The sequence below is a fragment of the Bubalus kerabau genome, chromosome 17, assembly GCF_029407905.1.
Source record: "Bubalus kerabau isolate K-KA32 ecotype Philippines breed swamp buffalo chromosome 17, PCC_UOA_SB_1v2, whole genome shotgun sequence".
Classification (NCBI taxonomy): domain Eukaryota; kingdom Metazoa; phylum Chordata; class Mammalia; order Artiodactyla; family Bovidae; genus Bubalus; species Bubalus kerabau.
In genome coordinates, this window is record NC_073640.1 from 50,816,736 (window position 1) to 50,831,751 (window position 15,016).

Genomic DNA, 15,016 nt, shown 5'->3' on the forward strand with positions numbered 1-15,016 from the left:
CAGTTGAGCTATTCCAAATCCTAAAAGATGATGCTGTGATAGTGCTGCACTCAATATGCCAGCAAATTTGGAAAACTCAGCAGTGGCCACAGGACTGGAAAAGGTCAGTTTTCATTCCAATCCCAAAGAAAGGCAGTGCCAAAGAATGCTCAAACTACCGCACAATTGCACTCATCTCACACGCTAGTAAAGTAATGCTCAAAATTCTCCAAGCCAGGCTTCAGCAATACGTGAACCGTGAACTTCCTGATGTTCAAGCTGGTTTGAGAAAAGGCAGAGGAACCAGAGATCAAATTGCCAACATCCGCTGGATCATGGAAAAAGCAAGAGAGTTCCAGAAAAGCATCTATTTCTGCTTTATTGACTATGCCAAAGCCTTTGACTGTGTGGATCACAATAAACTGTGGAAAATTCAAGAGATGGGAATACCAGACCACCTGATCTGCCTCTTGAGAAATTTGTATGCAGGTCAGGAAGCAACAGTTAGAACTGGACATGGAACAACAGACTGGTTCCAAATAGGAAAAGGAGTATGTCAAGGCTGTATATTGTCACCCTGCTTACTTAACTTATATGCAGAGTACATCATGAGAAACGCTGGACTGTAAGAAATACAAGCTGGAATCAAGATTGCTGAGAGAAATTTCAGATGACACCACACTTATGGCAGAAAGTGAAGAGGAACTCAAAAGCCTCTTGATGAAAGTGAAAGTGGAGAGTGAAAAAGTGGGCTTAAAGCTCAACATTCAGAAAACGAAGATCATGGCATCCAGTCTCATCACTTCATGGGAAATAGATGGGGAAACAGTGGAAACAGTGTCAGACTTTATTTTTCTGGGCTCCAAAATCACTGCAGATGGTGACTGCAGCCATGAAATTAAAAGATGCTTACTCCTTGGAAGGAAAGTTATGACCAACCTAGATAGCATATTCAAAAGCAGAGACATTACTTTGCCAACAAAGGTCTGTCTAGTCAAGGCTATGGTTTTTCCTGTGGCCATGTGTGGATGTGAGAGTTGGACTGTGAAGAAGGCTGAGCGCCGAAGAATTGATGCTTTTGAACTGTGGTGTTGGAGAAGACTCTTGAGAGTCCCTCGGACTGCAAGGAGATCCAACCAGTCCATTCTGAAGGAGATCAGCCCTGGGATTTCTTTGGAAGGAATGATGCTAAAGCTGAAACTCCAGTACTTTGGCCACCTCATGGGAAGAGTTGACTCATTGGAAAAGACTCTGATGCTGGGAGGGATTGGGGGCAACAGGAGAAGGGGACGACAGAGGATGAGATGGCTGGATGGCATCACTGACTCGATCGATGGACGTGAGTCTCGGTGAACTCCGCGAGTTGGTGATGGACAGGGAGATCTGGCGTGCTGCGATTCATGGGGTCGCAAAGAGTCGGACACGACTGAGCGACTGATCTGATCTGATCTGATCTGTTACTCAAGAGTTCCTCTCCAGTGTTTTGCGATTTCCTTATATCTCGTGGGTCTCTTACGCGCTTTGGGACTGTCGTCTGACAGAAACAGGTGCTTCCTAGAGCCCCAGCGTCACAGCCCTGGGAAAGAGCGGTTCTCCTCGGCTTGTTCTGTTGGAATGTGCTAAGATGGGAACTCGCGCGGCTGCACCTTTTCCCCGAGAACTGTGTTCAGAAGAAGGTAGGCGGCGCCCTGGAGACTCAACTGCGCCTGCGAAGCGGAGGGTTTAGGACGTTTTGGATCAGAGTCTTCCGTTGCTCAGTGTTTTTCCCCCAGGGTTGGTGCTGGGTTGGCCTCGTGTTAGGCTGGACCCCGCCCAGGTCTGCAAGATTTGTAGTTGCCCAGCAGTGCGTTGTAAGAATGAGTCTGGAGACAGCGGTAGAAACATCAAGGGTTTATTGAACAGAGAATCTTTCAAGTCTGAGGCAAAGTTCCTGGGTTGATACCCCGCTGTGTATGGCAGACAGCAGGCAGGACTTACAGAGCAGTGTTCACTCGGGGGGAAGGAGAAGTTACCTGTTAGAGGAGGAATGGATGTTGGTGGGCTTATCAGTTTCCAGGGAAACCATTAGAGGAGCACGTCCCTTGCTGACCCTTTGATAAACAACCATCGACAGCATGGTGATCAACTAGCATCGTGGCGCCACTGTGTTCTTGATCTCCGAGAAAGAGCTGTGCGCTGTGGCTTGAAGCAACATCTTAGTTCCCTACCCAGGAATTGGATCTGCATAGCCTGGCTGAAAACCAGGAGTTCTAGCCATTAGACCACCATGGGCTAGAGGCTAGAAGCAAAATTGGGCTGTCTCTTGCCTGGGTTGAAAAATGAATTTCTCAAGGAGGCAAAAACTGTAAAAACAGGTACAAAGTTTATATGATTAGTGACATGGCACAACTAGTGGGCAGGAGGCCTAACTTAGCTTTCCAGCCCCTTGGTGGTGCTCTGTGCAGGGCTCATGGACATGACTGTGCTTTTACTCCCAGCACCTCAGAAATGGCAGTTGGTTTCGTATCCTATTGTTCGTAATTGCCTCAACTGTGCACATGTGCAATTATTTTTAGTCCCTTATAGTTTGTTATTCTGTTGCTCAAGGAGATGTTTGTCCTGGTGCAAGCACTCTGGTAGAGGGATCCAGGTCCCAGCCTACCTTCTGGAGAAACTGAGGCAATGGACAGCCTCAGTGGTGACCAGCGGCAGTGTTAGAACTACTGCATATCCAGAGCTGTGAACCCAGACATCTTGTATTCTACTTTCTTTGTATGTCTTTGAAGGTTAAGGGACCAGGATGGTAGTGGAGACTGGATTTTGACCCATCTTCAAAAACACTAGATGTCTCATGCACCTCTTTCCCTGGCGACTGCCATTCCCCACAGAAGGCATGTGAGAAGGAGAGAATTGCTGCTGTACATGAAAAAATCAAATTGAAGGTGAATTTGTACTTCCTCTTTGTTCCATGAAATGCATTTCGTTTTTCAGTATATGGAAACAGCTGGTGTCCCCTTGAAACATTTTCACTGATTTACCCCTAAGTCTTCCTTCCACAGAGAAAGTCAGAGGTTCTAGGCACAGATCCCATTCCCCAATGCACCCTAATAATTAATTAATCCTTCTAATTAATTATTTACATTGTGTAAATAATTCTTCCTGTTGGCTTTTTGTTAAACATTCTTTGGGTGTAGAAAAGCAAATCTGGAGGATTACAGACTATTATTTCAGACAATCTCTTATTAAGAGAATATACCTGCTTGGAATCACACACTGGATATTCTTAATCTTCTACAAAGGCTTGTGATCAAAAGCAAATATGGTAGGAGATGGTTTGACTCATTTCAATCAGTGACACGGACTTTGCTTTGTGAAACTGTTAAAGAGTAGGAATGCAGTCAGTTGTTTGAGAGGTCTGTTTCAACTAGGGTGGGGAAACCACCACACCTCTAGATCAGAACACCTAACAGGAGTTTTGTAGTACTGACCAGGTCTAATTTCTGGTTTGTCTGCATAACTTTGTTTCAGACTTTCTTTTTGTGTGCTGTGTGAGCAGGATGGTATAATGTGTAAGAGTATAGATCTAATACCTGGATTAAAATTCTAGCACTAACACTTGCTAGGTGTGTGAGCTGCTTTAAGAGAAGTTTTAGGTTTACAATAAAACTGAGAAGAAGATCCTGAGATTTCCCATATACTGCCCACCCCAGTACATACACAGCTTCCCTCATTATTAAAAACCTCCACCAGAGCGCTACATTGTTTTTTAAACCAAGGATTCACCCAAAGGCCATAATTTACCTTGCTGTACATTCTGTGGTTTGGGACAAATGTATAGTGACATATATCCATCATTCCAACCTCATAGAGTATTTTTTTTTCAAAATTTTAATTATTTTTTGGCCACACCATACTGCATGCAGGATCTTCATTCCCCAACCAAGGAGTGGCAGTGTGGAGTCCCAACCACTGGACTGCCAGGGAAGTCCCCATAGAGTACTTTCATTACCCGAAGAATTCTCTATGCTCTGCTTATTCATCTCCACACACCCCTAACAACCACAGATCTTTCTGCTGTCTATAGATTTGCTTTTCTGCAGAATGTCCTATAGTTATAATCAGACACTATGTAATCTTTACGGATTACTTCTTCCACTTGGTATTAGGCATTTAAGTCTCCTTCATGTGTTATCGGAGAAGGCAATGGCAACCCACTCCAGTACTCTTGCCTGGCAAATCCCATGGACGGAGGAGCTGGTAGGCTGCAGTCCATGGGGTCGCGCAGAGTCGGACATGACTGAAGCAACTTAGCAGCAGCAGCAGCAGCACGTGATATCATGGCTTGATAGCTTATTTCTTTTTAGCACTGAATATGCAGGTCAGGAAGCAACAGTTAGAACTGGACATGGAACAACAGACTGGTTCCAAATAGGAAAAGGAGTACATCAAGGCTGTATATTGTCACCCTGCTTATTTAACTTATATGCAGAGTACATCATAAGAAACACTGGACTGTAAGAAACATAAGCTGAAATCAAGATTGCCGGGAGAAATATCAATAACCTCAGATATGCAGATGGCACCACCCTTATGGCAGAGGGTGAAGAGGAACTCAAAAGCCTCTTGATGAAAGTGAAAGTGGAGAGTGAAAAAGTGGGCTTAAAGCTCAACATTCAGAAAACAAAGATCATGGCATCCGGTCCCATCACTTCATGGGAAATAGATGGGGAAACAGTGGAAACAGTGTCAGACTTTATTTTTGGGGGATCCAAAATCACTGCAGATGGTGACTGCAGCCATGAAATTAAAAGACGCTTACTCCTTGGAAGGAAAGTTATGACCAACCTAGATAGCATATTCAAAAGCAGAGACATTACTTTGCCAACAAAGGTCTGTCTAGTCAAGGCTATGGTTTTTCCTGTGGTCATGTATGGATGTGAGAGTTGGACTGTGAAGAAGGCTGAGCACCGAAGAATTGATGGTTTTGAACTGTGGTGTTGGAGAAGACTCTTGAGAGTCCCTTGGACTGCAAGGAGATCCAACCAGTCCATTCTGAAGGAGATCAGCCCTGGGATTTCTTTGGAAGGAATGATGCTAAAGCTGAAACTCCAGTACTTTGGCCACCTCATGGGAAGAGTTGACTCATTGGAAAAGACTCTAATGCTGGGAGAGATTGGGGGCAGGAGAAGGGGATGACAGAGGATGAGATGGCTGGATGGCATCACTGACTCGATGGACGTGAGTCTGAGTGAACTCCGGGAGTTGGTGATGGACAGGGAGGCCTGGCATGCTGTGATTCATGGGGTCACAAAGAGTTGGACATGACTGAGTGACTGAACTAAACTGAGCTGAAAAGCTCAAAATTCAGAAAACTAAGATCATGGCATCTGGTCCCATCACTTCATAGCAAATAGATGGGGAAACAGTGGAAACAGTGGCTGACTTTATTTTTTGGGGCTCCAAAATCACTGCAGATGGTGACTGCAGCCATGAAATTAAAAGATGCTTGCTCCTTGGGAGGAAAGTTATGACCAACCTAGACAACATATTAAAAAGCAGAGACATTACTTTGCCAACAAAGGTCTGTCTAGTCAAGGCTATGGTTTTTCCAGTAGTCATGTATGGATGTGAGAGTTGGACTGTAAAGAAAGCTGAGCGCTGAAGAATTGATGCTTTTGAACTGTGGTGTTGGAGGAGACTCTTGAGAATCCCTTGGACTGCAAGGAGATCCAACCAGTCCATCCTGAAGGAGATCAGTCCTGAGTGTTCATTGGAAGGACTGATGTTGAAGCTGAAACTCCAATACTTTGGCCACCTGATGCAGAGAGCTGACTCATTTGAAAAGACCCTGATGCTGGGAAAGATTGAGGGCATGAGAAGGGGACGAAAGAGCATGAGATGGTTAGATGGCATCACTGACTCAATGGATATGAGTTTGGGTAAACTCCAGGAGTTGGTGATGGACAGGGAGGCCTGGCATGCTGCAGTCCATGGGGTCACAAAGAGCCGGACATGACTGAGCGACTGAACTGAATAGTCAGTTGTCTGGAGGTATCACACTTTATCCATTCACCTAGTGAAAGCCATCTTGGTTGCTTCTAAGTTTTGACAGTTTTGAATAAAGCTTCTGTATCTGTGTACAGGTTTTTGTGTAAACATAAATTTTCATCTACTTAAGGATCTTAATTGCTGGGTTGTATGATAAGAAAGAGTATTTTAGACTTCCCTGGCCATCCAGTGGTTACGACTCCATGCTTCCACTGCAGGGGCCTGGGTTTGGTCCCTGGTCAGGGAACTAAGATCCTGCATGCTGCACAGCATAGTCCAAAAAAAAAAAGTCTGTTTTCTTTTGTAAAACCACCACCAACCTGTCTTCCAAGGTGGCTGTGCCAGTTTCTTAACTGGAAAATACCTAGTTCATAGCATTGTTATGAGGGTTAATGAGTTAATAGTGTAAAGTCCTTAGAATAGCCCCTGGCACATATTAAAAGCTCCGAAAACATTGCCGGTTATGTGGTAATTCTGGGTCATTCCCACTCAGCTTTATGTAGATCAGAAACAATGACACTGTAAACTTAAATACTTGTAGGTAAGAAAGTGAAGCAAATGCTAAAGTCATGTAGAATGTTATTTAACTCGATGACATTTACCTTTGTTAATGGGTTTTCATAGTTTCAAGAGGAACTAAAGAACCTCTTGATGAGGGTGAAAGAGGAGAGTGAAAAAGCTGGCTTAAAAGTCAACATTCAAAAAACTAAGCTCATGCATCCAGTCCCATCAGTTCATGGCAAATAGATGGGGAAAAAGTGGAAACAGTGACAGACTTTATTTCCTTGAGCTCCAAAATTACTGCAGACGGTGACTGCAGCCATGAAATTAAAAGATGCTCACTCCTTGGAAAGAAAGCGATGAACAACCTAGACAGCATATTAAAAAGCAGAGGAATCACTTTGCCAGCAAAGTTCCATATGGTCAAAGCTATGGTTTTTACAGTAGTCATGTATGAGATGTGATGAGATGGACCATAAAGGTGGCTGAGTGCCAAAGAATTGATGCTTTTGAACTGTGGTGTGGGAGAAGACACTTGAGAGTCCCTTAGACAGCAAGGAGATCAGACCAGTTCCAATAATCATTGGAATGACTGATGCTGAAGCTCTAATACTTTGGCCACGTGATGCTGGCAAAGATTAAGGGCAAGGGGAGAAGGTGGTGACAGAGGATGAGACAGTTGGATGGCATCACTGACTCAATGGACAATGGACATGAGTTTGAGCAAACCCCAGGAGATAGTGAAGGACAGGGAAGCCTCGTGTGCTGCATTTCATGGGGTCACAAAGAGTCGGACACAGTTTAGTGACTGAACAACAATAGGGAATGCTGCTATGTTAGGGACTCGGTGTTTTTGTCTGCAGGCAGAATGAGCACCCAGCAGTGGCCAGTCAGGTGACCCTGGTGAATGGAAGTCCATGTTGCTGAGCCCATGCATAATGTCCATCCCGTGCCATCATAAGCCCATTGGATGATGAGGGGGGTGACGGGGAAAAGAAACTGTTATCCACAGAACAGACCATCCTATCCACTTGATTATTAAATCCTCTGCTGAGGTCACCCCTTAGTGAGCAATTACACAGGACACAAATAACTTCAAATATCTTGTCCAGAGAAGCCTATCCACACTTCTCTTTCCCACATTTCACTGTCACCAGATTTCCAATCATCTTCCTTCCACCATTATTCCACGTCTTAATATCCATTCCCATATTGTTCCCTGGATTCCTGTCTGTACAAATTAGAAAACTCAAGTAGTTCTTTTTGAGTGTAGCATACCTCCTCTCAGGTCATAGTTTGAACTTCACCTTTAGGAGTCTGCTGGGACTTGAGTCTATTAGTGATGGGCCCAGAAATAAAAAGGGGTGGCAGGGACAGTTTCTGAAGAGCCGTGTGGCCTCTGCCTCAGGGGAGGTCATTATGCTTTTCAGGCGATGCAATGCCTATCCCATCAAATGGAGGTGGAAATGTTGTCTCTGGGTGGGGATGCCACTTCCACTGGTAAAGCAGACTCTAAACTTAGGAGTTCAATGTCCCTAGCATCATCAGGGTCCTGCCAATGTCTCCAAACCAACTTACAAGATGCTATTCTTTCCCAATCTATGCCCTCATTTTCACAGTATTTTAACACTATTCAGCTGAGAATTTTCTAAATCTTTAGGTTCTGCTTCAGAAATTCCATCTTTTAAGTCATTTCTCTTTTCTGGCGCTTCATTATCATCAGCCAGAAGGAGCAAAGCCACATCTTCAATTTCATTGCTTAGAAGTTGTACTTTCCGCAAAACATTAGAACACAAACACAATTTAGCCAAGTTTTTTGCCACCATAAAAAGAATGATCCTTCCTCCCATTTCCAGTAATATGTTCTTCATTTCCACCTCAGAATGAACCAGAGTGGTCTTTACTATTCATATCTCCACCAACATTTTGTTCATAATTTATTTTCCAAGAAGACAGGTTTTCATTCCAGCTCTCTTTTCTGAGGTTTCACCAGAATTACCCTTATCATTAATTCATTATTCTTTGCATACATATCAAAATGTATGATTTTCAGCTCTTCAGCTTTTATCCACTCACTGTTCAGTTCCAAAGCAGCTTCCATGTTTTTAGATATTTGTTAGATTAGCATCCATTTTTGGTACAAATTTGTCCTATTTAGCTTGGGCTCCTATAACACAGAATCACAGACTGGGTAGCTTATAAACATATTTATTTCTCACAAGCATGGAGGCCGAAGTCTGAGATTCGTGCTAGCAGAGTTTTGGTGTCTGTCTTCTCGTGACTTTGTTTTAGTGAACATTTCCAGATTGAAAACTGTCATCTTCTTGTCCTGTCATCCTCACATGACAGGACAGGGTGAGAGAACTCACTGGAGCCCCTTTTTTAAGAGCACAAATCTCATTTGCTGCTGCTGCTAAGTCGCTTCAGTCGTGTCCAACTCTGTGCGACCCCATAGACGGCAGCCCACCTCTATCCTCATGACCTAATTATCTTGAGAGGCCCCATCTCAATACCATCCCAGTGGGGCTTAAGATATCAACACATTTTGAGGAGACACATTCAGTCCATTGCAAGGCCCAAATGGTTTCACTGGAAAATTATACCATTCAAAGATTAATTAACACCAACTCTACACTCTCTCTTCCAGAAATTAAAAGGAAGCGATACTTCCAAACTCCTTATGTGAGGCCACCATCAACCTGATACCAAATGAAACGAAAAATAGAACAAAATTGTAGACCAGTATCCTTCATGTAGACACAAAAATCCTCAAGAAAATATTAGTAAATCATAGCAATCATAGCAAATCCAGCTATATATATGTGTGTGTGTGTGCATATATATATATATATATTTTTTAAGTATACACTACAGACAAATGAAGTTTACTACAGTGATACAAGGTTTAATCAATATTTGAAAATCTATCATATTAACAGTAAAAAAAACATTATATTCATTATATCAATTGGTGCATATTTCAAGTAGAATTTCAAGGAAGTATAGAGGATTCATGACAGTGTTTACAGGTAGCAAAGGGTTCTCAAAATGACAATGGGCTTGAGAGGGGAGGAACGATCAAGTATGTGGTGCTGTCATAAAAATATGACTCCAGGGTAAAGATAAAGTCAACTTTCATCCTTTCTGTGAAAGAGCAGGGCTTCTAAGAATTTTAAAGTCATTTTCCCACAAAAGCCTCACAGGAAACCCAATACAGAGAAGAACCTGTTGATCTTTTGTCTAACTGAATGAACCCTAATAATAGAAAATACAATCTTAAAGAGAATTGTACTTGATGCACTGCAAGCTTGAGCTTAATGGGAAAACAGTATAAAAATTTAAAAAGGCCTTTGGATGCCAAAACATCTACAGGCCAAAAACAGTCTGAGAAAATGACTCCGCTGTAAACACAGGCTACATTTTATGAAGAGGAAAAAAAAAAAAAAGTCCAGCATGACTCAGGGTAGAACCAAGAAGACCTCAGTATACAAACATGGAACTTGGCTGCAGAGACACACTTACATTTGGGTTCTGTATTACGTAGTAATGCAATCCACTGAATTTCACAGCTTCCCAACTACAGCAGAGAAATGCTCCGAGATATTGAGACGTTAATTGTTTTTTGAATGAAGTATTCAAAACCTCATGTGTATTTTACACTTAAGACCATTTTAATTTGTACTAACCACCATTCCAGTTCTCAGTAGCTCAGTTTTAAGTGCTCAACATGCTGCTAGCATCTACTTTATTAGACAATACAGTTCTAGTCCACGGATTACACAAATAGCTGCAACTGCTCTTTTTACTCACTCCTGAAATATATGAAGTACTATGGGAACAGGTACTACAAGAGATGTAGCATTAGGCGAACTAGAGAAAATCTGGATCCTCATTCTTAATTTCCCAAATACCTTATAGCACATTTAATCTCCCTATGTGTGGAACTTTAGCTACATCCATAAGTTCTGATAAGTAGCCATTTACAAATACTATTCACTTAAAGCTGGCTATAATTTCATAGATGTTTTATGATTTTAAAATGATGGAAAATTTCAAATACATAAAAATAGAGAAAATAGCAAAAACAAAATAAGCAAAAACCATGCACCTGATTTATCTTACCATGACTTAAACAAGTTATCTCTCCTCACTTTTCTTTTGCATGAGCATTTTAACAGTAATTCTATACATACTGTTTTATGTGTATAAACTTGCTAATTTATCTCTAAGACACTGTTACATAAACACAATGCTATTAGCACATCTAACAAGAACATAATTTCTTAATATTATCTAATACTGTCAATAGTCCCATTTCCCCAACTATCATAAAAATGTCTTTTGTTTGTTCAACCTGTGATCTAAATGAAAAACACTCATTCATTGCATTTGATTGATACATCTCTTAAGACTTCGTTAACATCTCAGAGTTTCACCTCCCTTTTTTCAATCCATTTCATTGGGTGAGAAGCTTGAGTCATTACTCTCATAGAATTACCCACATTTTATTGGTCTGCTTCCTGTTATATCATGTAATTTGTTCTTCTGTTCCCAGAATTTTCTTTAAACTGGGAGTTAGGTCTTGATGCTTAATTAGATTCAGGTTCAATATTTTTGGCAATGGTATGTCTTATTGTATCATACAAGGAGGCATAAAATGTTTTGTCCTATTTTTGATGAGATTAAAGTTGATCAGTGGGTCAGATGTTGTCAACCTGATCTATTCACTGGGAAGTTCATATAGACCATTCACCTAAAGGGCTTAACGCTTCTACTGAGAACTGTGCTTAGATCCATTATTTCATTATGTCCTGAAAATTCTCTAATAAAGAACTTTACCTCATCAACCTCTAGTTGCCTTGAGCTATAGTTTATACAGGAAATGCAGGCTAAATCACTCCTCCTTCCTTCTGTTTATCAATATCCAGAATGAGTTGGTGCCCTGGCAACCTCCAAAGGTTGGTATGTACAGATGAAAGAACAGAGGTGGTAATAAGTAAGATCAAAAGCTTTTTCACATTCACTCCTTTAAGAGAGTTTTTTTCTATGAATTTCTATCAATTTCCTAAAGTTTAACATGGTTTGAGTGGTGATAAAACACTGCTATGTATTCATTAAATTAACCTACTCTTTTAAAACCTCTTGTTTTAACTTTGAGCATGAAGCAAAAGGGATTCCTACATTCAAACACTTCTCCTCCAGAATTTATTTTCCAATGCTCCTTAACACAAAATTCACAATGGGTGGCTTTCTTACAACTATTTAGTGACATTATGAACTCGCTGATGGTAAGTAAGATGTGAATGCTGCCTAAATGCCTTCTTACATTCCTTACATTTGTATGGTTTCTCACCAGAATGAATTCTCTGATGTTGGATAAGAGATGAATGAAGTCTAAAGGCCTTTCCACATTCCTTACAGTCATAGGGTTTCTCACCAGTATGAATACTCTGATGTTGAGTAAGTTGGGAGAGCAATCTAAAATTCTTCTCACATTCCTTACACTTATAAGGTTTTTCACCAAAATGAATACTCTGATGTTGAGTAAGTTGTGAGAACAGTCTGAAGGCCTTCCCACATTCCTTACAATCATAAGGTTTCTCTCCAATATGAATACCCTGATGTGAAATAAGTTCTGAGTAACGACGAAAGAACTTCTGACATTCCTTACATTCATAAGGTTTCTCACCAGTATGAATTCTCTGATGGAGAGTTAGATGATAGGCACGACTAAAGGTCTTCCCACATTCCTTACAATCATACGGTTTCTCACCAGTATGAATTCTCTGATGAAGAGTAAGTTGTTGCCGCACTCTAAAGGCCTTCCCACATTCCTTACAGTCATAGGGTTTCTCACCAGTATGAAGTTTGTGATGTACTCGAAGGCCTGTACTACACAGAAAAGCTTGCCCACATTCCTTGCATTCATAGCATTTCTCAGCAATATTAAGTCTTTGATGTCGAGTAAGGTGTGCATATTGTCTAAAGGTCTTCCCACATTCCTTACATTCATAGGGTTTCTCACCAGTATGAATCCTTTGATGGAGATTAAGTTGTCCTCGCACCCTAAAGGCCTTCCCACATTCCTTACAGTCATAGGGCTTCTCACCAACATGAATTCTCTGATGTAAACGAAGATCTGCACCACATGTAAAGATCTTTCCACATCTTTTACATTCAAGGAGTTTGTCAGAAGCATGAATTCTCTGATGTCGACTAAGGTGGGCACACTGTCTAAAAGCTTTTCCACATTCTTTACATTCATATGGTTTCTCGCCCGTATGAATTCTCTGATGGAAAGTAAGTTGTTGGCGTACTCTAAAAGCCTTCCCGCAGTCCCCACATTCATAGGGCTTCTCTCTACTGTGAATTCTTGGATACAGAGTAAGAGATGTGTGTTTTCTGTTCTTGGGCATTTTTTCAGAGGGGGTTTTTTTCACTTGCCTGAAATATGCTTCGTGAGGACCCTCTTGTCCCTCAAACTTTTTATATTCACAATCTTTCCTGAAAAAAGAGTCTTCAAGGCCACAACTTCTAATTCTTTCCATTATCTCCCACTGAGAGAAACTCATTTCACAAATATCCTTTACTTGAAATAACTTTTTAGTGTCATATCTGGATTCCAAATCTGAAAGAAAAGAAGATAAAACACATGTTATTTTCTTCTAGAAAAAGTAAACAAAGAAGCAAATAAAAACTTTAAAATAGGAAAAAAGAAAATAAAGTCCAGTTGAAATAAATGTGCTTAAAAGTACTTTAAAAAAATAACATAACTTGAGAAAAGCTAAGAAGAATAAAGAAAATGATGAGTTAAGACCAGATAATTCAGAAGCAAATCAAAGTCTGAGATCTCTACCTAAACTTTTTAATGATTTATTTTTTAGTAAGAATAAAGTAAAAACACTTTATTATGAATAACACAGCCTTTGTTTACCAAAAGATGTCATTTCAAGCTGTAGACCCCTTTACTCCCTATGTCTGTCACACTTGCCTCCTTTCAGCTACTAAAATATGTCACAATCTTTCCATTTTTTAGAGCTTTTTACTGGCTATTAAATCTCCCAGGAATGCTGATGGGTTCTCCACATGGTTGGGTTCTTTGCATCCTTTAGATGTCATGATAAAAATCAGAAAAGCTATCTGTGCTGACTTCATCTAATTTATATCCTTCATTTTCTATCCCAATAATTTGTCCCCTGCTTCTTAGCACTTTTTTTCAATTCTGTTGTGATATATTCATTAATTTTCCAAGTTTTTATTCTGTGTTCTTACCTTAACAATTTCCCAAGAGAAGAAAAACTCTTTCACTTATCACTGAATAACAAATCCATAGCACAGAGAAACTATTTATTATTAAGTTTTCATAATTAGTTAATAGTAAAAATATATATGTTGCCTTGCCTCCAATCTTACACCTTTTTTTAGCACTTTGTATAGAGATAGGACAGAGAAGGCGATGGCACCCCACTCCAGTACTCTTGCCTGGAAAACCCCATGGACGGAGGAGCCTGATAGGCTGCACTTCATTGGGTCGTAAAGAGTCGGACACGACTGAGCAACTTCACTTTCACTTTTCACTTTCATGCATTGGAGAAGGAAATGGCAACCCATTCCAGTGTTCTTGCCTGGAGAATCCCAGGGACGGGGGAGCCTGGTGGGCTGCCATCTCTGGGGTCGCACAGAGTTGGACACGACTGAAGTGACTTAGCAGCAGCAGCAGCAGCATAGAGATGGGAGACAAAAGCACACCAATGCTATCTCAATCAAATACATAAACGGAAAAATTCCTTTACATCTGCTCATCACTCCAGTGGCCTCTTTACTTTCACGTGCAGATATCTCTACTTCAGCTACTGTCTACATAGCTGTAAATGAACCTCACTTTTCCAACCAAGGTAATGAAAGGTTCTACTTATTTATCTTCAAGTTTATTAACTATACACATGTATATTACAAATATGCAGCCCATTTTGTTTCTTCATACCCTTTCCTATATTCTCCCTAAAGGCATCATAGCCAGTGCCATTTAGTTACTGTCTAGAAAGTGTATTAGTGATTTTTCAGTCATAGCAACAGGTTTATAAAATAGTAACATGCTAGTAAAATTCTGAGCAAAAAATGTATTTTTTTTAAAAAATCAACATTATTTTTCATATGCATGAACTAGAATCCAAGTATTCATTAACAGAAGAATGACTGAGAAAAGTTATATATATATAGATATGGATACAACACAATAAGAACAAACTGTAATAGCAATAAGAATGAATAATCTACAAGTACACACAACAATATGGATCATTCTCACTAACATAAGGGTGACCAAACAAAGCCAGGCATAAAATAATATATACTATATTATCCCATTTTTATAAAGCTCATAAACACTAAAATTAATCTATGGACTTATTAAAAGTCAGGCTAGTAGTTAATTTTGATAGGGAGGAATGACTGGAGAAAACTAGAGAGGAGCTTCTGCTGCCTCTGCCGCTGCTGCTGTCACTTCAGT

General features: G+C 40.6%; 1 protein-coding gene across 2 annotated transcripts in view; it reads right to left on the minus strand.

Annotated features, from left to right (window-relative positions):
- LOC129631964 (zinc finger protein 345) overlaps positions 1-15,016 on the minus strand; it is a 76,569-nt gene that overhangs the window by 39,334 nt on the left and 22,219 nt on the right. The window contains exon 3 of one of the 2 annotated variants that reach the window (XM_055553338.1): positions 11,795-13,135. In XM_055553338.1, the coding sequence (XP_055409313.1) occupies positions 11,795-13,135 (1,341 nt within the window). Of the gene's footprint in view, positions 1-9,076; positions 13,136-15,016 lie in introns of those variants that run through there. The other variant, XM_055553335.1, reaches the window with a different exon arrangement.